At 36.0% G+C, this 21,798-nt stretch overlaps 1 protein-coding gene across 1 annotated transcript in view; it reads left to right on the forward strand.

Annotated features, from left to right (window-relative positions):
• The first annotated feature begins 688 nt into the window (after positions 1-688).
• Positions 689-21,798, forward strand: part of LOC6042314 (sphingosine kinase 2) — a 55,173-nt gene continuing 34,063 nt past the window's right edge. Inside the window, exons 1-2 of the mRNA XM_038263060.1 lie at positions 689-983; positions 11,833-12,851. Coding sequence (XP_038118988.1) covers positions 11,941-12,851 — 911 coding nt within the window. The 5' untranslated portion in view covers positions 689-983; positions 11,833-11,940. The remainder of the gene's footprint in view (positions 984-11,832; positions 12,852-21,798) is intronic.

A 21,798-nucleotide genomic window follows, 5' to 3' on the forward strand; every position in this document is an offset into this window, starting at 1 on the left:
CATAACAAAGGGTGATATAGACGTTGGTGATTTCAAAAGAAGTTATGTTTGTTTTTCTTAAATATGATGACAGAAATAACGTTTAATTGAATATGGATGATCAATTATCAATAAAGGCAACGTTTTTCATCGTTTGTTATAATTTGAACATCTTTTTTTGCTTTTATATTAAACTGGGAATTAAAAAATGATGCTCAAAATTCTAATCTGGAGTTTTTTTTTGAAAAGGTCCAATCTAGGGTTCAATAAACCAAAATTTCAGTTTTTGCTTTTTGGGTGTTTTTAATACCCCTGACTCAAGGCGGTTTCAAAAAACACCCAAAACGTAAAAACTGGAAATTTGGTTTATTGGACCTTTAAAAAAAAACTCCAGAAATGCGTTTTTCTCTAAACGCACGGTTTGTACATGATGCTTTTTGAAATGTTGGATTCGATTTATGCACATTTTGAAAGCTGAAAATTTTGCTCATTTTCCGCTAAACGTGCAACCATCACCGCGCGGTATAACAGGTCGAAAATCGGAATCGTCCTTTCCGGTCGAACACCGTTTCGATCGCAACTTCATCAAAACCCGCGCAAGCAAAAATAACCCAACCTTGCACCACTTCAACCGAACGTGCACACCATGACAGCTGATTGTTTACCTTTCATCACGCAATCGCTGCTGCTGTGCTGGTATTCGTGCAAAATAAGTTGTGTGCCTCGCGGGACAAGACTTAGTTTTCGGGTCTCCGCCGCAGAACCGTTTCTACCATCGACCGTCGCGGACGTGTGTGCGCGTGATTGTGGGTGCTCCTCTTGTGACAACAATCTTGCCTTGCCTTCCTTTTTCGTTCCCGACCTAGTCGTCGTGCGTTTTGTTCTTGTCGGCCGGAGAACTGTTTTCTTTTGGGTGTGAAATTTTGTGTTCCGATTTTTGGCCACGTTCCCTGTCGTGGGGAAAAAGTGTTTGTTTCGAGAGGGCGAGCTTCCAGAAGCAGGTGGTTAGTGTGTGTCATGGTAGTAATCCAGAATTAGCACAGTTATTTACTCGGAGAAGAGAGAGGAAAAATGTAATTGTTATTGTGGGCGTACCCGGGAAATCCGGAACGAATCGTTTCAGAGGTGTTTTCGGTGCCACTTGTTCTAGAGAATCGATGCTAGAAGGAAAAAACCTTCTTAAACTCGACTGAAAAAGAATTCATGAAAAAAACATTACACAGGAAAAAGTGTCTAGGATTCTCCCAAGGCGGATTCTGCGGCCAAATCGCCCTCCAAACTATCGTTCTGTCCCAGCAAAAGGACACACACGCGCACACAGCACACACTTTGTAGACTGCGACTTGGTTCTGCCAATGCCACGACTGCCAACATCAGAGTCTAGATAACAATATCGGAACGTGCTGGACTCGGCCACTGCTGGCTTGACTCTGGTTCGGCAATAAAACGAGCATCAATCTAATTTGATTTTGTCTAGTTTAGGATTAAATTGAGACTTGCTGCCGGGGCCTTTGTAGGGACGGACGCACTTTAGGTTTTCTGGGGGTCATCGGGATAGAGCATCGCGTGCTCCTTTAATTTAGCAACTTCGTTTTTTGGCAAGGTCATGATACTATGTTTGGTAGACAGTGCTCTCGTTTTAAACTATTTAAATAATTCTATTTTTCCGAAAACATTGTAGAATTATTGCTTTAAAAACGGAGTGTCCTAGACAAATTTATAGGAAATTGTCTGATCCTTCCATTTTTGTAGACTTTCGACCAAGGGCACTATTAAAAAAAAAAGACAAAGAATAATTGTAAAACTGTGCAATTTTTTTGACCGTGTTTTTAAAAATTTTCAAAATTTAAGTATTTAAAAAATTGCAACACATCATGGTGGTCACTCAAGTCGGGAAATCTGGAAAAAGTCGGGAATTCGCCAAAATCCGCCAAAAAAATCGGGAAAAAGTCGGTAATGATTTTTTTGTCAAAAAGTCGGGAATTCAAAGCAAACTTGTTTGAAAATTCATTTTAACTCTTGAATAATTTTGTAATAGTTTGTATCAATTTTCAAATTAATTTCACTCAATTCTGCTTTAGTGACTTACTTTTATTTTAAGGTTCCTTTCACTATTTCAATACATTTGAGAATGGAAAAGCTGTTTAAGACATTCAAAATCTTAATAAATATTGGATGCAGTTGACACAGATTTTCATAATATTTTTTTATGAATCAAATGATCTCTATTGTTTTTTTTAAAGGTAATGAAAAACTAAAATAAAAAATAGAGCCTCATGCCCAGCTTAGAGTTATGATTCTATTTCATTTTGTCACATAGATTGAATATTTGAAAACAGATGTCAAAAATGAAGAAAATATTGAAATTGCTAAAAAATAATCCAAGAACACTTGAGTTATGGCAAAATTGTTAAAAAAAATTGTCTCTTCAAACATTTTGCTTAAAATAAGTGGGAAAAAATATGAAAGAAATTTCGGTTATCTTAAAAAAAAAAAAAAAAAAAAAACTCGTTGCCATTTCCAGTTAAAACGAAGTATCAAAAACTATACGTTCGACCTCGCGTTCGACAATTTAAAAAATAAAATGACAGTTATAAGTTTTTTTGAACTTTCGATTTTTTTTTTTGAGGATAATTGTTTGTGATTCTACTCTGAATCATAATGAAGAATTTCAATTTTTGAAGTATTTTCTTATTAATTTCGAGCCAAACATTTCGTTAGGGCACAAAGCCAAAAACCGCGATTCGAGAAAATCGCTTGCAAAAAGTGGACAACTTGTTTCAATTCCTATTTAAAAAAGAAGCCTGACTGTTGGTATTTTTACTCATGATACTATAAAACACATAAAATAAATACTCATAAATTAAGAAAATTTCGTTATTAGGCCCTTTTAACTTTCCAACTGTTGTTCATAATGGGCCCTTTCTAAATGCAATTTTTGGCGAGTTGATATTCAACTGTGGTCTTAGCCTTACCCCCCAAAGAAAAAAAATGCAATTTCGAAGAGAGCTGAAAGGGCACTAAAGCGCTGTCACCGCATTGTTGTTTGGAATGATGTTTACGGGCCCTTTTGTTTAGTTAGAAATGAGGAATTCAGTAGAAATTTTGTGAAGTTTTGTGATTGAATAGTGTAAATAAGGTACGTGAAACATAAAAATTCTTCTAAAGTGTACTGAACAGTAGCCGCGGGACCGTATTAAATATTGTTTTTTGACGAAGTTTTTCTCTGCAGAAATCCTTGGTGAAAAGTAAACCAAACTTTTTTTTGAGGTGAATTAGTGTTAAGAATGGATGAAAAGTTCACTTTATAACACAAAAAGTTCCTTAAGTACGAGAAACTAACGAAAAATAAAAGGGCACATTTGAACTTTTTTTTTTTGATTCGCAGTGAAAATGGTTATGTGCCCTTTAGTGTTTTTGATTTTTTTCAATAGGAAATTGTTTGTTATCAATCTGATTCTTGGAGGGCATGTAGGGAGTGTACTATTGAATGGAATAGTGGAATAATCCCGAATGTTTACGTTTTGGTTTTGTGCCCTAATGAAATGTTTGGCTCGAATAATTTGTTGTTCAGTTTCTGTGTTTACAAAAATTGCAAATAGTTGGGTTTTTTTAAATAAATTTAGATTTTTTTTGGTAGTTGATATTGGCTTTTCTTATAGAGAGTTTTTTGTTTGAAATCATTCTTTAGATCAAAAATCAAACCATCCACCTTAACGACCCCCGGGTCTTTTGTGGTCTCTATTGCAAGTTTTTGCTCGAACCTAGGAGTCGGAAGGCTTGAATGGGGAGGGCACCAAAACCTCTTTCTACTCCAAGGGTTCCTTCCACCCCAGTGTTTGAACTGACGACCTTTGGATTGCGAGTCCAACCGCCGCCAGCGATTCCACCGGAGTAGGCTTGGTTTGGTGTGTTGTTTGTACTTATGGCATGGAGACGACTCCTACACCTGGAATGACTTAACGGCCTAACAACCAAGGCCGGGACCGACATTTTACTTCCTCATCCGATGGAAGGTTGGAGCAGATGGGAATCGAACCCAGAATCATCCGCTTACAAAGCGGACAGCGTAACCATTCGGCCACACACTGCCACAATATTGACGTACCGTAAACTGGGGTGACTTTGATAGCCCGGGGTGACATTGATAGAAATTTGATTTGGCCACTAATTTTGATACATCCAAAGTAACAGTCACATTTTGGCATATATGTTCGATAATAAGCTATCCCTTAATGCTTACATACTCAATATTCTCAATAATGTTTAGATATTAATTTGACGGGCATTTGAAAAACCTATCAAAGTCACCCCGGGCTATCGAAGTCACCCCAGTTTACGGTACTACTTTTGTATTAACAGTTGACTAAATTGTATGGAGACTTGTTTGGGTAAACCAATGACACAAAAGGACTTCTTTGGTTATAGGGAAGGTCTCCACAAAGTTTGAGCCAAATAACAAAAAATAAATATGGTCGAAATCGGCCGATTTGGAGAAAATTTGTATGTATGAAAACATGCATGTATGAAGAAAAAACTTTAACTGAATTTCTGGAGAATTGCCCACTTATCAACAATAAAGTGAAATTAAGAAAACGAAAAATCACAAAATAAAAAAAATCTTTACGTGCGGTTTTATTATTTTCGAAGATGTATATTTTTCGTTTCAGGAGGTAATTTTCAGGCAATTTACTTATGTTATGTTTTATTCTTTCATGTTAGTATTATTAAAGGCCTTATATTTTTTGCTGTTTTTTCGGTAGATTCAGTCTGTTCCACCTGATTCAATCATTATAATTTACCTGTTTAGTGATTTTTCATATTTTTAATGTATCTTTTTCCTATTTCGCTTGTTTTTTAAATTTTCTGCATGGAAAAATTAAATCCCTTTTATTTTTACACTTTATTTTTTTTTGCAATATATTATAAATTGAATAAAAATTATTTAACGATTTAATTTTTAACAAAAATTTGAGCAGGAGCTTGATTTTTCATCTCGATTATACAATAAAACTGCATACTCGAAGAAATAATAAGCTGAAACCCAAGAATTCGTCGATTGTTCTATCTTGTCTCACGGATCTCAAAAATTCGGTTTAAATCCGAAGATATCCACCAAAAACATTGTAGATTCTGTGCAATAATGTCACTCTTTGTAAAGGAGCCATTACACTTCCGCAAACTTTTCGGGTTTAACAAAGGTTTAACGCAAAGGTTTCAGTTTTAATTTTGAGACAATGCACAGAATGGTCAGGCAAACAAAACTCGTTTGTTATTGTTTACATTGCGAGTCCTTGTTTTTGTTTATTGTAGACCAAACATTACAAAATTGCATAACATTTGAAATTGAGCTTACACAATCACGCTTAAAATTGCTTGGGCAATTTAAAGAATTCATTTAGAGTTGAAAAGTATTTAAAGTTTTCCTATTCGAATTTGAACAAATGGTCGTTACCACTTGCTTCTTAGACCATTTATATTAAACAAAATTCGAGGTTTACTTGGGGGTACCCCGTGGAGAATTTCCCTTGTCCCCTGAAAACGATTAAGAAACAGATTTGTTGTCCAGAACTGCCCAAATAGCGCACGAACTACTTAATAAAAAGCTTGAACTTGCTTCCCATGAAGGCAAAGCAAACAAGGTTCCAAAACAATACATCAGAATAATAATAGGTCAGCTGGAATATTCGCCGTCAAGGTGAGGCCAAGAAAAGAGCAAACCGTCAACTATGGAATATATACCTATACTTATACAACACATGTTAAGGTTGATTTAATGTTGCATTTAACGTTTGCATACATATATATGTGGCACAGTAGACACACAATGCCCTTTGCTTGTTGTAAGCTAAGCGGAAAAAGGTCGGTTTCCGGCCGGCCGGCCGACGAATCGGCAACCCTGGCAAGGAAGGGTTGAAAATTTCTGACAGGGAAACGAAAAAGGCCACCGCAAAAGTGAAACATTGCGGTGGAGGACAGAAAACCAATACGGTTTGTGGTCACGCAACGGCTTTTTTTCAACATTGTGCCAATTTTGCATTCAAAGTATTGAGTTTATTTTTGTCAAAATGTATGAAATCGGAATTTAAAATGTGAAAAATATTCAAAGTAAGGTATTTTTAAAACCCTGCATTTCATGTACTCCACCTGTCCTGATGGATCGTACCTGGCTTGGCTTTTGGCGGCCCCCTTTTTCGCAGAATTCGCGGCCAACCAGAGGTTTGTTGTGGTGGCATTGTGGTTGGAACGGTGTGCACTTGAAAACGGAAATGATTACGACTGTTCCGACTTTACTAAAATAAAACCACATTACACGGACAGGGAGTGACTTGAATCTAGATTCCCTTGTAGAATATATTGTTCGTTATCGCTGCCTTTTTAGAAATATCAAAGGTGACGCTAAATAAGGACAGTAGAACTCTTAGAAGGTTCAAAAGTCAAATTTAAGTCCTTTTGAAGTACACCCAAAACAAACTCCGCTGACATTCAGTGATGACCAAGCAACTGACATACGTTGTCATTTTTCGTGCTAACGAATGCCTCTCAGCTGCCTCCAAGACTTCGTAGCGTATTGGTAAAGAGCTAGACTCTCATTCAAAGAGCTCCGGTTCGAATCTCGGTACAAATAACTTTTTGTGTTGCATATAAGGTCGCTCAATAAGTTTCCAAAAATATTTATAAGTATAAAGATAATATATTTGCAAATCGATGCCAAAAACCTATCCTCCTTCAAAAAAGAAACCTTCCATCATGTCCCAAAAGCTGCCAAGCACCTACTTTAAACGTTCAACATACTTTGTGCAGCAGCAATCCGACACCAGGAAGCAAAAAGAGACCGCTCGGATTACATAAACAGCATAAGTACCTAGTACTAACTATAGGAGTAGTTGCCATAGACGTGTAGGTACCTGGTTTGGCTCGTTTGCCGGTTTTTATTTTCTTTTTTTTTTCGCCTTTCGTTTGGGTGCGATCAAATGTGAGAAGGTACCTAGTCAAGTGTGTTTCCTGCGCTGCAAAAGAGAGTGTTGTGTGTTTCACCGAACAAGTACCTACAAGAGGGCTGTTTAGTCTATGCGACTGGTGAAAAGTGTAAAAAAGAAGTCTCAAATCACAAGTGGTGCACTTGTTTCAATTGTTCTTGGAGCTGGTAGATTTGGGCATAGGACATGGTGAAATGGAGCCTAACATAACTTTTGTAAACAATAGTGTATCCCTTTCACTCAAATGACAGTTTACATAAGGTGTGAAAGGTACACACTCTTGTCTAAAAAAGTTATGTGCCCTAATGAAATGGCAAGCACGAAATGTACTCTGTAGTAGAACCTAAATAAAATATGACTTGTTTTATCAGTAACTACCCGAGCAGACGGAAATAACTTGGGAAGGTCAGTTTTTGATATTGTGAGAAGATCGAAATATGTTATTGGGATGATCGGATTAGTTGTTAAAATAACAAAAATCAATAACAAAGATTTGTTCGAAGAATAACTTAAACTGTTATTGTGTTGTTATTGCAATAACAAACCAATAACACAGAAAGAATCATGAACAAGATTTGTTATTTTGTGCGGAGAGGTGGAGCAGCATAATAACAAAAAATGTTATTGAACTGGTACGTCTCCATAACAAAAAAAGTTATTGTTTTGGTTTATTTGTAATTTTCAAATAAACCTGCAGTTGCCATAACTCCTTTGTACTAGTCAGGGCTGCAGAGTCGGGTACCTCCAAGCGACTTTGAATCCATACTTTGAAGACAACTCCGACTCTGGATGCAGGATATGACGTCAACGATGACTTCAGCTCTCTAAAAATACCCGACTTCACAGATTCCGACTCCAAGTAAAAGTTGCTGAAAATTTGCTGAATTCCTGGCTCTGTGAAAATAATAACAGTTTTTGTTAGCCACACTTCAAAAATTCTCAATAAATAAATCAATTCCGTTAGGGAATATAACAAAATTTAAAAAAAAAAATTAACTCTCAAAAGTTAATTTTATCGGATTAATTTTAGCTTGAAACCCCATTTCATGGTGAAATAAATGACCCCGATGAAATTGGTCAAAATTATCCCATAGTTCTAGCCAATTTTAGTAAAATCCCTTAATTAAAAAAATTAACTTTCAAAATTTCAACTTTTTAGAATAATTTTGGCTAAAAGACCGCATTTCATGGCCAAAATAATGACCCCGACGAAATTGGTCAAAATTATCCCATAGTTCTAGCCAATTTTAGCAAAGTCCTTTAAGGGGGTATATCAAATAATAAAAAAAATCAACTTTCAAAATTTCAACTTTTTAGAATAATTTTAGCTTAAGGATCCCATTTCATGGCCAAAATAATGACCCCGACGAAATTGATCAAAATTATCCCATAGTTCTAGCCAATTTTAGCAAAGTCCTTTAGGGCAGGGGTGCCCAACCTTTTGGCCCTGCGGGCCAGATCTGATTTTTCTGATGAAATGGCGGGCCGGAACTAATATTTGACAAAAGTTGAAAAAGAAGACAATATTTTTTCATAATATAATTTTGAAAAGGTTCTTTTAAAGTAAACAAATCAATAAACTTGTATTGCAAATAAGATTCTTGGTTTTAGGAAAAAAAAAATATCTGTAAAAAATGTGTATTATCATCATTGATTATACAAAAATATCAAAAATTCATTGGTCGTTGCAAATTTTTCAAAAGCTTAATTTCTCCAACACAACAAGATATTTCAAAAATCAATGAGGCATGATAAAATTTATTAAAACTAAATTTGGATTAATCTCCTTACAAACAAAAACACTTTTTACGTTGTTGTTCAAATTTATAACAAAATATTTCAAAATGGTTTTAAAAATGTTGAAAAATGTATATTGAATAGTTTAAAATTCGTTACTTCTCAAATTTCAGTAAACTATTAAAATTTATGAAAAAAAATAAATTTTGTTCCCTGATTTATTGACTCATTTTGATATGTTTTTGTTCATAAATGAAAAAAATATTTGCAGTTATCTTTCTTTTCAGTATGAATTATTTGCTTTTTAACGGTTGTTCTCAAAAATTCCAATATTTTTTGCTTACTCATTTATTAAAAAATAAATTTGAATCATGTTCTTCAAAACAGAAAAGCATCAATTTGTAGTAAAGAGAGTAAAAACTGAAAGAAGTTTTAATTTAGTGTCTTTTTATACATTTTTTGACAATAAATCTATATTTCAACGAATTGGATAATTTAGTTTTCCTGTGCCATGATAAGAATTAATTTAATACTTAATATAAAAATGAAAAGAATTAATTTCAATTATAAAGAATGTTAGATTTTGAAAAACAAAAAACAAAATTCAAATAAATGTTGGAACAGCACCATTTTATTGCAAAAGCAAAAAAAAACAAACATAATGTTTCTTATTTAATTTTAGTTTAAAACACTTTTTTTTAATTTATACACTCATTTTATTAGTTGAATATTTCATGAACAGCCTTGAGTTGAGGGCCGGTCATAGAACTATTTTGAAAAGCCGTCGCGGGCCGGATGAAATGGCTCTACGGGCCGGATCCGGCCCGCGGCCGGACGTTGGGCAGGCCTGCTTTAGGGGGTATATCAAATAATAAAAAAAAAATCAACTTTCAACTTTTTAGAATAATTTTAGCTTAAGGACCCCATTTCTTGGCCAAAATAATGACCCCGACGAAATTGATCAAAATTATCCCATAGTTCTAGCCAATTTTAGCAAAGTCCTTTAGGGGGTATATCAACTAATAAAAAAAAATCAACTTTCAAAATTTCAACTTTTTAGAATAATTTAAGCTTAAGGACCCCATTTCATGGCCAAAATAATGACCCCGACGAAATTGGTCAAAATTATCCCATAGTTCTAACCATTTTAAACAAAGTCCTTTAGGGGGTATATCAAATAATAAAAAAAATCAACTTTCAAAATTTCAACTTTTCAGAATAATTTCAGCTTAAGGACCCCATTTCATGGCCAAAATAATGATCTCGACGAAATTGGTCAAAATTATCCCATAGTTCTAGCCAATTTTAGCAAAGTCCCTTAGGGGGTATATCAAATAATTAAAAAAATCAACTTACAAAATTTCAACTTTTTAGAATAATTTATGCTTAAGGACCTCATTTCATGGCTAAAATAATAACCCCGACGAAATTAGACAAAATTATCCCAAAGATCTAAACATATTTAACAAAAGAAAAAAATAATAACAGATTGTGTTATGGACACTTAGAAACTTTTCTATTTGTGCGATTTATGGTAATTTTATTTCTAAGTCAGTTTACCGAACGAATAACAAATTTTGTTATTAGGAGAGTTTTTGAAATGTATAACATTTCCTCTTATTAGCGTGTTATTAAACATTTTCAATATAATATCACTTCAATACCAAATTTTGTTATTTTATCAGAAACTGTTATTATTTTTTCTTCTTGAAGTTGAACTTCAGGATAAAATAATGACACTTTTTGTTATTTTTAACAGGATTTGTTATTGAAATATTATTAATTTTGTTATTACCGTCTGCCCGGGTATAGTTTGCTTACATTGAAAATGTCAAAATAAGTGTTGTTAGCCCTTTCAAAAAGTGATTTTATTTAACATTGAAAATCGGCCTAATAGTTTCCGAGATACATACCTAAACGCGAGGATAAGTTTTTTTTAACGTTGCAAATGCCGTATCGAAGCAAAATGTTGAAATTTTTCTCAGAATTTCGATGTTTAATTCCAAAAATGGGCAAACGTGGGTCACCAAAAATTACGATTGCTTGAAAATTGTGCACTTTAATGTTAAGGAGTTTAATGTTATTTCTCTCTGAATCCAAATTATTTCATGTCTTTGCGGTTTAAGCAAACTGTCAAAGTTGCATTTTCATTGGAAAAACTTGTGGAATCAATTTTAAATTATTTATGTATTTAAAGCAAATAATGATTTTCTATTCATTTAGCAAATTTTGAATTTATAGAACACATATCAGCACAGTTTTATTAAATTGTCAATTGTATGATTATTTTGTTTGATTATTTGAAATTTTGTTCAAGTTTTTGATATGCAACTTTTCTTGGAGCAAGAAATGCCTATTATTTTAAGAGTTGGGAAAAAGTCGGGAATTCGAAAATAGTATATGAGTGGCCTTCTGAGTTTCCAAAATCGGGAAGAAAATGTTGCCAAAATGGGTTTTGTATCTTTAATAGTTTCAACATGAACTTTGATGTAAACCATAGCTGAAAAAAATGCCAAAACATAGGAACGCAAATTGTATTGGAGGTTTTTGTCTTCCTGTCTCGTCCTGATTTTCCAAACAACAAGGAGAAAGAAATTTCGCTGGACATAAACATTTCATTAAAAAAAACTTGAACAATTGATTGGGTAAATGATTTATAATAAGTTTTGACAAGTTTTTTTTTTTTTTCAATTCAGTTCTGTTTATTTCTTTAGTTTATTAGTTACTAACAATTAATTGTTTTTTTAAGAGCCATACAAAGTTTTGGAGGATCCTTCTATCTCGGCAGATACAATTAGGGTTTGTTGTAGGAGTAAGCGATAAACTGAAGAAAAAAAAAACTCGCAAAAAACCCGCAGTAATGTGTATTGTTTGCAATTTAATCATGATTTGAACACACATACCAAAAAAGTGAAAAATGTTTGAAATTATCCAGATTGATTTCAACTCCGATTGCTCCGCTCATTCTTCAGATTAAACTTTTTTCCCCTTGTTATCATAGATTTCATAAAAGCCAGTTAAGCACTTGGTTAAGCAGCGAGTTGTTGGTACGCAGAACAAAAAAGAAATAAAGTTGCAAGTCACATTGTGTGTGTGTGTGTTAATGATTATGATGGTAAAAACTCTGCTCCCACAGTCTCCCACAGTTAGTTGAGTCAAAAAAAAAAAGTCAACGATTAATGCCGACCACCGCGGGGACCGTTACGCACGACGAACTCGCCTCCGGTCGGGCAGCAGCGAAAGAATGGTGGACAAACCGAAGATGGGCCTTGGCGAGGAGATAGTCGGTCCAAGGTCACCGACGTCGGCCAAGTCCGGTGCGGACTGCGGAAGTCCGGCCCATGTCGTGTATCTGACGGAGACGTTCTACATCAGTTCGAAGAAGAACACGGTGTTTGAGGTCCGGCTGACGGACAAGGGGTTGAGCTTGAAGAAGCAGAGTAACGGCTCAACGAAGGAGCAGACGATACCGCTGAAGGATATTATCGGGTGTCGATGTTTGAGGAGCAAGCGGAAAACGAAGGGCAGTTCGGCGTGTGCCTGCACGTCGATATCGGGGACGGCCCAGCTGAAGGTCGTGGAGGAGAACTCGGGCGAGCAGGACGAGTCGGACGTCAGTGCGTACCTGTACATCTACGCGTACATTCTGAAGCGGAATCGACGTGGTGGGTTTCGGGAGCGGACGACAATTACGCTTCGGTTTCGGTCCTTTGACAAGTACGAGGACAACAACAAGGAGGCACAGAAGTGGCGCGCAGCGGTGAAATACCTCGTGGCGGGGGAGTCCGTTGTGAGGCCCGTGTACCACGCGAAAGATTCGCGCAAGATGCTCGTCATTTTGAACCCCAAGTCCGGTTCGGGCAAGGCGCGGGAGATGTTCCAGCAGCGGGTGGCGCCGGTGCTGGCTGAGGCGGAGATTTCCTACGACTTGCACATCACCAAGAAGCCCAACTGGGCGCGTGAGTTTGTGCGCAACCGGGACATCTACCTGTGGCGGGGGATCGTCGTCGTCGGCGGAGACGGAATCTTCTACGAGGCGCTGAACGGGCTGTTTGAGCGCGAAGACTGGCAAACGGCGGTGGAGGAGCTGGCGATCGGGATCATTCCGTGCGGGTCCGGGAACGGACTGGCAAAAACCATCGCGTACTTGTACGAGTGAGTATCTTTTTTGATTTCTACTAGCATTAAGAATCGCATTCCAAAGTTAGTTTGGCTTAAGGCCATCCGGCGACCGCTTTCTGGCTCTCTGCAAATAGTCAGTCAGGCAGTCGGCTAGCAACGGCAATGAAGTGTTGAAGGTCACGGTCATCATCGTCGACGGCGGTTTGTGTGCTTTTGGGTGTTGCGTCTTTTTTGCTCTCTGCTTCTTTTTTCGTGAAGTGAAAACGGCACAGCAAAATAGCCTGACTGTGAGTCTTTTGCAGAGTCTCGGCCCGAAACTTCAAACACGAACAAAAGCAGCGAACCGAAGATTGGCAATGACGTTTTGGAATTTTGACAGTTTGGAACGCATGAATTACCCCATTATCGGTTTCCCGCTTGGGTGGTGTGGAAATTGTTGCACCTGACTGAAGTTGGGAATTTGGCAACTTATTTTAATTTATGCTTAATTTCAAAATTTAAACACGAATCTACAGCGAATCGATGTGAAAACAAAAGATACACTAAAGGCACGGTGATTTGATGTGCAATCTTGATCAGAATCGCGGTAAAAGCGGTTTAAATTGAAAAATAATAATAAAGCAAATTCTGGTCTAGAATTTAAGGAAATTTTGTCTGTTTTGTAAGACTGCCCAATGGTTATAGAATTTCTCACAAAAAAGTAAATTTTTCGGTTCGTCCACAAACAATCTCATGTTTGTAAACAAACGACGCCATATTGCCAATGTTGTTTGGTAGCTCATATTAGGCCATCGCCGGGGCCCTGGTCTTTTGGAAGCAAATAGTTTGAAGGCTTTTGACTTTATTGAGAGGAAACATTATTCTTTACTTTAATTGACGATAAAATTTAAAGTTCAACTTCAACTCAAAGATTTGATCTACGTTCTATTCATAGTGCCAATTTGATAGCTTATCAATCTCAGATATTTGGTCAGTAAGTCAACGTTCGATAGCCCTATCGCGCGGTGCGGGGGTGCTACCCAACCAGAAATCTCTCCCCAGTCATAAAACTACCTTATCATATTGCCCCGCCACTTGACGTCTTGTTTGTCGCAAAGCTGACCTAATCTAGTAGGCCCACCGCGCGCGCTCGACCATGTGTTTGTTTTTATTGACTTTTGTGTGTACAGAGTGCAAACTCTTGTAAACAAATCCGACTTTGGTATCGTTGACTTTGGCGACCAGTTCAACGGGGGAAAAGTAGTGTGGATTTCCTTGGCCAGGGCGCTTTGTACGGACGGGCGATTGCAATCGATTTGTTTACGTGAGCGCGCTCGCGCTCAATACAGGTCTTACTCTGTTTAAGAACATAGCAGCAGCAGCGAACAACAAGCTGAGCCAATATAAACAAGATTATCTCCGGGGCGAACTCAAGCAGAGAGGGGGTTTCAGATGAGGCAGCGATAGCTGAATGAATGTAGCGTCAACGAAGCTCTGTCAGGGAGTTGACATTGAGTGAACAGGTGAAGTCACTTAAGATTAATATAAATTAATCGGAGGAAATCTCTGAAAGTATTTGTAGTGCAATTTCAATTCAGTTTGATTGTTTTACAGCAATTAAAATGGGTTTCTGTATTTTTATATAGACAGAATCAAATTCTTTAATTCAGATTTACAAATGTTTCCATGATGTTATTAATGTCAATAAAATGTGATAAGAAAAACCCATTTATGCGAAAAAGAAAAGTTGCTTATGTGGCAAATTGGACATAGTTTGTGAGATATTTTTGCCTTTCTTACAAAAGAAAGGTTTAAGGTTTGCTTTTGGAAAAACGCTTTTTTCAGAAATGTAAAAAAATTCGTGCACGGCGAGGATTCGTCCCAGGAAAAATCCTATTACTAAATTGAAGGTTTAGATGCGTTCTTTCGATTGAATTTTGGCCCGAAACCCGGAACTCAAAGTCTGATTTTTGAGAGCTCTTTTTCTGAAATACATGGCCGATGTCTGTATCCGCTCTTAAAAATTTGTGTCTTCCATCACTGGAAAACCGCTCGTAAACCCCACAATTTTTTTTTTTTTTTTTTTAACACTATCAAATTTAAAGAATTCATTTTCAAACAAAAAGCCATTCGAAAACATGCGCCATAAACTGTTTGGGCCCAAAATTTGAAGCTTTTCCAAAATGTATTTCCAGAGATATAGCGATTTTAGTGTTTTTCGTCTTATTTTTACCCTATTTTTTCCTATTAAATTTTTGGATTTATACAAAATCATATACTGAACATCAAATTCGAAGTCCCGGCTCGTTCTCGCTCGAAAAGTCGTCAAGTCGAAGCTTCAACGCCAGCGCTTTTACGCTTGCGCGTTTTACGCTGCGCGTGAATGTGTTCTTTCTGGCTTCTCATAATTGATCGACAAAGTGCAATAGCGATACATATTTTTTTAAGTTAATCATAGACTAACATTATAGACTGAGTACCCCTTATTTTTTTTTCTAATAATGTCAATCCAATATGTTTTTCTTAATTAAATTTAAATGTCTTGCGACAAATAATGTACTTCTGAAATTTAAAAAAAATGGCATTTGAGGTTTAGCCTTAAAAGATTCGAAGCTTTTGGTAAAATTCTCACTGGATGGTATCATTATGTTTTTGAAAAAATAATTGCACCAATATATTTCTCGGAGTTTCATCATTTTGTAAGAAAGGCTCTATTTCACCTCTGGTGATATTAAATCGGGTTTTTTACTTTGTTTGTGGAGTAATTTGGACACAATATGTTGTAGAACGAAAAGATTTTTTTGAGAGTATAACTTTTTATTTTTTTTTTTTTGCATCACAGTCCAGACTCTATATTTAAAAGGCCTCAGAAAATGTTAATTTCTTATTTTATTTGTCTTAATGTCGAGCTTAAGGCTGGTCTCTAAACTACTTTAAAGTAAATAAGAATTTTAAAATTCAAGATGGCAGCCAAAATGGCGTTGATGAAGTATTGAAAAAATGCATTTGGTAATTTTTAAGGCAATCAACCATCCAAATTGGACTAAAATGGGGTAGCAGAATTCGAATTTGATGTTAAAAGCAAGAAAATAAAAAAAACACGAACATTTTTTTGTCATGATTAGATTATTTGAAGTTCCATACAAACCTTCGGATAACAGAAACTTCGGATAATCGAGTCTGGACTGTACTGAAAAAATGTATTTGGTGGTCTTATAACTAGCTAGCTCAACAATCTCTATTTTTGAGGTTTTTCTTTTAGACATCGTTGCACTTTTTGGATGTTTCGGAATCTAACAACTTCTAATAATCGTCAAAGGCAAGATATACTGTAATTTGTTGTAAGGAAGTTTGTTATATTTTTGGCAAATTAAAATATTTTGTATGGAATGAAAATAATCGTGATCATAGGGCTATGAAAAAACTTCAAATGTTTTCTTTTTAAGCTTGTTTGATAGTATACATAAGTGAAAACAGTTCCCATAATCTATGAATTGTGTATTGTTCTTCCTGAAATCTATACTTGACTAAGTTAAAAAACGATTTGAGACTAAGCTTGATTTGGAGTCGGAGCCAAAAGCAAACCCTATACCTTTCTTTAGTAAGAAAGGAAAAAAGTGTTATATTTTTTCTAGAATAGTCAAAATCCCGGTCTTGAGTTTGGTATGATACCATTTAAAAAAACTAGAAATAAATTTCAATTACAATAGGGTAATTCTCTACCAACTCACACGAAATCGGGCAAAGTTGCCCCGACCCCTCTTCGATTTGCGTGAAACTTTGTCCTAAGGGGTAACTTTTGTCCCTGATCACGAATCCGAGGTCCGTTTTTTGATATCTCGTGACGGAGGGGCGGTACCCCTTCCATTTTTGAACATGCGAAAAAGAGGTGTTTTCAACAATTTGCAGCCTGAAACGGTGATGAGATGGAAATTTGGTGTCAAAGGGACTTTATGTAAAATTAGACGCCCGATTTGATGGCGTACTAAAATTCGAATAAACGTATTTTCATCGAAAAAAACACAAAAGTTTTAAAAATTCTCCCATTTTCCGTTACTCGACTGTTTTTGAACATGTCATTTTAAATTTAATGTACTTTTCGAATCTACATTGTCCCATTTTTTCATTTAGAACAAAATTTTTCATTTTAAAATTTCGTGTTTTTAACTTTGCAGGGTTATTTTTAGAGTGTAATGTTCTACAAAGTAGAGCAGACAATTACAAAAATTTTGATATATAGACATAAGGTTTGCTTATAAACATCACGAGTTATCGCGATTTTACGAAAAAGTTTTGAAAAAGTTACTTTTTGCGTTTCTCTTTGTTTCGTCGTCCGTGTCTGTCACGGGTGACCATGAATGGCCATGATCGATGACGACCAACTTTTTCAAAACTTTTTTTCGTAAAATCGCGATAACTCGTGATGTTTATAAGCAAACCCCTTATGTCTGTATATCAAAATTTTTGTAATTGTCTGCTCTACAACTTTGTAGAACATTGTTACACTCTAAAAAATAACCCTGCAAAGTTAGAAAAAACACGAAATTTTAAAATGAAAAATTTTGTTCTAAATGAAAAAATGACCCTTCTGGGACAATGTAGATTCGAAAAGTACATTAAATTTCCCATAAAATGACATGTTCCAAAATTTTTACAGTCGAGTAACGGAAAATGGGAGAATTTTTAAAACTTTTTAGTGTTTTTCGATGAAAATACGTTTATTCGAATTCTTAGTACGCCATCAAATCGGGCGTCTAATTTTACATAAAGTCCCTTGACACCAAATTTCCATCTCATCACCGTTTCAGGCTGCAAATTGTTGAAAAACACCTCTTTTTTCGCATGTTCAAAAATGGAAGGGGTCGTACCGCCCCTCCGTCACGAGATATCAAAAAACGGACCTCGGATTCGTGATCAGGGACAAAAGTTACCCCTTAGGACAAAGTTTCACGCAAATCGAAGAGGGGTCGGGGCAACTGCTGTGTGAGTTGGCGGAGAATTACCCAATATCCCTATTTAAAAATTTACTCAATAATAACAGATGGCAATTGGGTCGTTAAATGAAGCTTAGATTGCTGATATTATTGTTTACTTATTTTTCTGAGTACAATGACCCTTTGTACGACCACAAAGAGTTTAAAATGGATTTTTAAATCAATTTTGAAAAATTAACCTCGCGGTCCTTCTTGACAGAAAAGCTCCTACTTGACAGCTTGTTCCAAGGGGACCATAGTTAATCCATCGAAAAAATGTTGTCTTGTCAAAAAAAAAAATGCATTAAAATGAAAAAAGTGATCAGAAATGGTTTTCAATCGTGTTTTTTACCGTTGTACATAAAAATTTACATAGGGCTTTAGTACCCAATTCATGGAGTAACTAATTTATCGAAATTTGTATTCTCTCACACACGCTCTGATAATATGCTATCTATTGTTAATCGCATATTACATTTAATTTTATATCTCGAAATAAATATCGGAGCATATCTTAAAAATCATAATAAACATGCCAGGAACGCAGCGCAGCGGATAGTAAACGAAATCGACGACGACGACAAAACGACGGAAACATTTCAAACGGCATCATGTACATTTTGACACTTTCTGGGTTATTGCATGTTCTGAAAGTACTCCTAGCTACTAGCTACCTCTCCACCAAAATGAGCAAAAGTTACTTCAGTAAAGTCTGTTTAATCATGATTTTAAATAAATCAACATAAACAAAATCTCTGCCATCAGCAGTTCCTGGTTATATACTGCCGTTCTACGCATAATTGTCCCATGTCAGTTTTTGACGATTTTGACTTTATGCCATTTTTAAGTTTAGTCTGAGGTGTACTTTGAGAAAAACACATAAAATCTGATACTTTGTTCGGAAACTCATCAAAAACAACACCAAGTCTGTTTGTCCCATCGTTGAACTTCTACGCATAATTGTCCCACCAAGTATTTTCTTACACGGAATCCTTAGTTTTACTAAGCATTATGCCTTGTTTACCTGTTGTATAGCAAGAGGATCACAAATAAGGGTGATAAACTGCTAACTGGGGTGATTAGGGATACATAGGGCGAATAGGAACCCACGGGACAATTATGCGTAGAAACACAGAAATCGGTCGAAAAATTTCAATCGCGTTTTTCTCAGTTGCACTTTTTTGAACATGGGACAATTATGCGTAGAACGGCAGTATAGTCCTACCAACCTGTCAAATAAAAGACTACCGTCATCAGGGGTTACATTGGGTCTGGGGTGAGATTGGGTCATACAAATTTCAGCATTTTTGTATGACCCAATCTCACCCCCAGACCCAATGTCACCCCTGATGACGGTACATGAACTTCGTGACGAAAAAAAAAACAACATAAAAAAGCGCCATGTACATTCGGCGAAGAAAAACGAATCATAACAAAGCGTCCCCCTCAATGACAGCAGGGTGATATCGACGTTGATGATTTCAAAAGAAGTTATGTTTGTTTTTCTCAAATAAAATTACGGAAATAATGTTTTATTGAATTTGGATGATCAAGTATCAACAAAAGCAACGTTTTTCATCGTTTGTTGTCATTAGAACATCTTATTTTGCTTTTATATTAAAATGGGAATTGAAAATGGATGCTCAACATTAAAATGCGTTTTTCTCAAAAATGATGGTGTGTTCATGATGCTTTTTGAAATGTTGGCATCGAAAAGTCCAAGCAGAGAAACAGCGCGCGCGCTTGCAGGCAGGCAGGCGAGCAAGCTCGTGAGAGAGTTTAAACCTGAGAGAGAGCACTTGCGTGTACGAATTGGAATTAAACATCGTTGTTAGGTAGCCCCTTACAGCTAGCCGCGCAAAAATGGTCAGTTTTGGGCGCTAATAACTTGGCGGGAAAAAATCCTAAAAATATGGTGTCTTCGGGAAAGTTGTTCTAAATTTAATGAAGATTCTACATTTGAGAAATGGTAAAAATCGGATGACTATTGCGCCTTCCACAGGTAAAAAGGTACAACAGTTGCTTTTCTCCATACATTTTGACGATTTTCCCCATACAAACTTTAAGCGATTGGAATGAGCGGTTCCCGTGGTCAGAATGAGCTCAAATTTGGAATTTAGCCTAGTGATGGGTCAATCTTTGATTTCAGGTGGTAGCCCCAAAAAAGCCCGGTTTTGGACCACCCTAATGGACAATTGTCCATTAACAGATTCCAAAAAAAAGTGTCCACGTGGTTTATGGATGGTCCCAATACAAAAACATGATGTTTTACTAGAAAAATGTTGATTTTCGTAGAGTGTCTCATTGTTCCCCAGCTGTCTCATTGTTCCTGCCAAGTGCGTCTACAATGAGACAGTTGAATAACTCTGGCTGTAGATGTCGGATCGATCGCATATTTTGGTCAATGTTAAAACACACTAAAAGAAAGAAAATGCCACAAAAAGCTCATTAAAATTTGCTGATGAAAAAATTAAGAAAAATCGTTGAAAGTTGAAATTCAAAAGTGTCTTCCTACCCTACAATTTATCTCACTATTTACAATATTATTAATTGCCGCAATATTAGTCAAATTCGAAGGGTTACCCTTTGTTGACTCAAATTCGTCTATTTAAGTAGATTAGTTTACAAATCTAAACTAATGTAATTCAATTTAAAAACAATATTTTTTTACAGCTTCCAATTTCTCAATTACTTACAAAGCTCATTCACCTAATGGTTGTCACTTAATATCTCGTCATCTTCTCGCCTCTAACGAGTGTCATTAAGTGAGTTGTGCAAACAAATTCACTCATTTGCCATTCTACACACTGTACATTTTATCACCATAACTCTGTTAGCACAAGTCATTTGTTCTCAGTCCAGCACAACTAAAGAGTAAACCTCTCCTCCTGTCTAGTTGTTTGGTTTGGTACTTCTTCTGCAAAATCTGCGGTCTTGCGGGAATACGCGCGCGCGTCCATCAACTTGATGAGCTCACGTTCGATTACGCAATCGTGTCGCGGGATGATGGGAAATCGACCAAACAACACCTTGCGGATTTTGCTGCTGTTGGCGTGACGAAAGATTTTCCCAATCGAGCACAACCGTTCAGTTCGGGCGGCGGAAGTAAGAGCAAAATGTGTGCAAATTTTAGGATTTGCTTTGAGCTGGTTCGAGTGAAAATCAATATTCACAGGGCACCCCCTTCTGCCGTGACGAATTTGGCATCCGTGGTAGGAGATTGGGAACGCGGTTCAGTCGGAATATTGTTGTGATTGATGTTGAAACACTTAGAAAAAACAGATATTAATTTGAACTTGATTGTAGTGTCAAAAAATTTAAGACACCAAACATATTTGTTGCATTCTTCTTGAAAAAATGTTAGTGCGTAAATTTTTGTCAAAATCATTATATTTGCTCAAAAAGACTTCGATTTCGTCAAAGTTATTCAAATGATCACAAGATTCAATTCCGACCAACTATGCGGGGTTATTTTTTATCTATTACTGGCGTTAAAGTTAGTTTTTAATTTAGTTTTCAATTGGGGTTGTTATTTACCCCAAATCAAGATAATTGTATGTTAAATTGATTTATTTGAACTTGGCAAATTTCGAAATTTCGGATAATCAAATCAAGATTTTTTTCCGTTGTCTTATTTATGATTGTTCTAAGGCTCAACAATGACCCTGAAACTACTCTAAAGTGATTTAAAGTTTTTAAACCCAAGATGGCGGGCTAAATGGTGGTGATGAAATATTGAAAAAACTGCAATTTTCAATTAAATACTCAACCAACCATTCAAATTTGACTAAAATGAGGTCGCAGAACTCGAATTTGATGCTAAAATAAATAAATAAAAAAATACGATTTTGTTCGTGATTCCATACAAACCTTCGGAAAATCGAAACTTAGGATAATCGAGGCTTCGGATAACTAAAGTTTCATTTTTAGGGGTTAACAACCTTACTGTTTTCGCATAATTTTTATCTTTTGGTCCGATTTTGGCAGTTATTAGTTATTTTGAATCAAAACCATCAGAAATAATAGTT

Source organism: Culex quinquefasciatus, chromosome 3, assembly GCF_015732765.1.
Source record: "Culex quinquefasciatus strain JHB chromosome 3, VPISU_Cqui_1.0_pri_paternal, whole genome shotgun sequence".
Classification (NCBI taxonomy): Eukaryota; Metazoa; Arthropoda; class Insecta; order Diptera; family Culicidae; genus Culex; species Culex quinquefasciatus.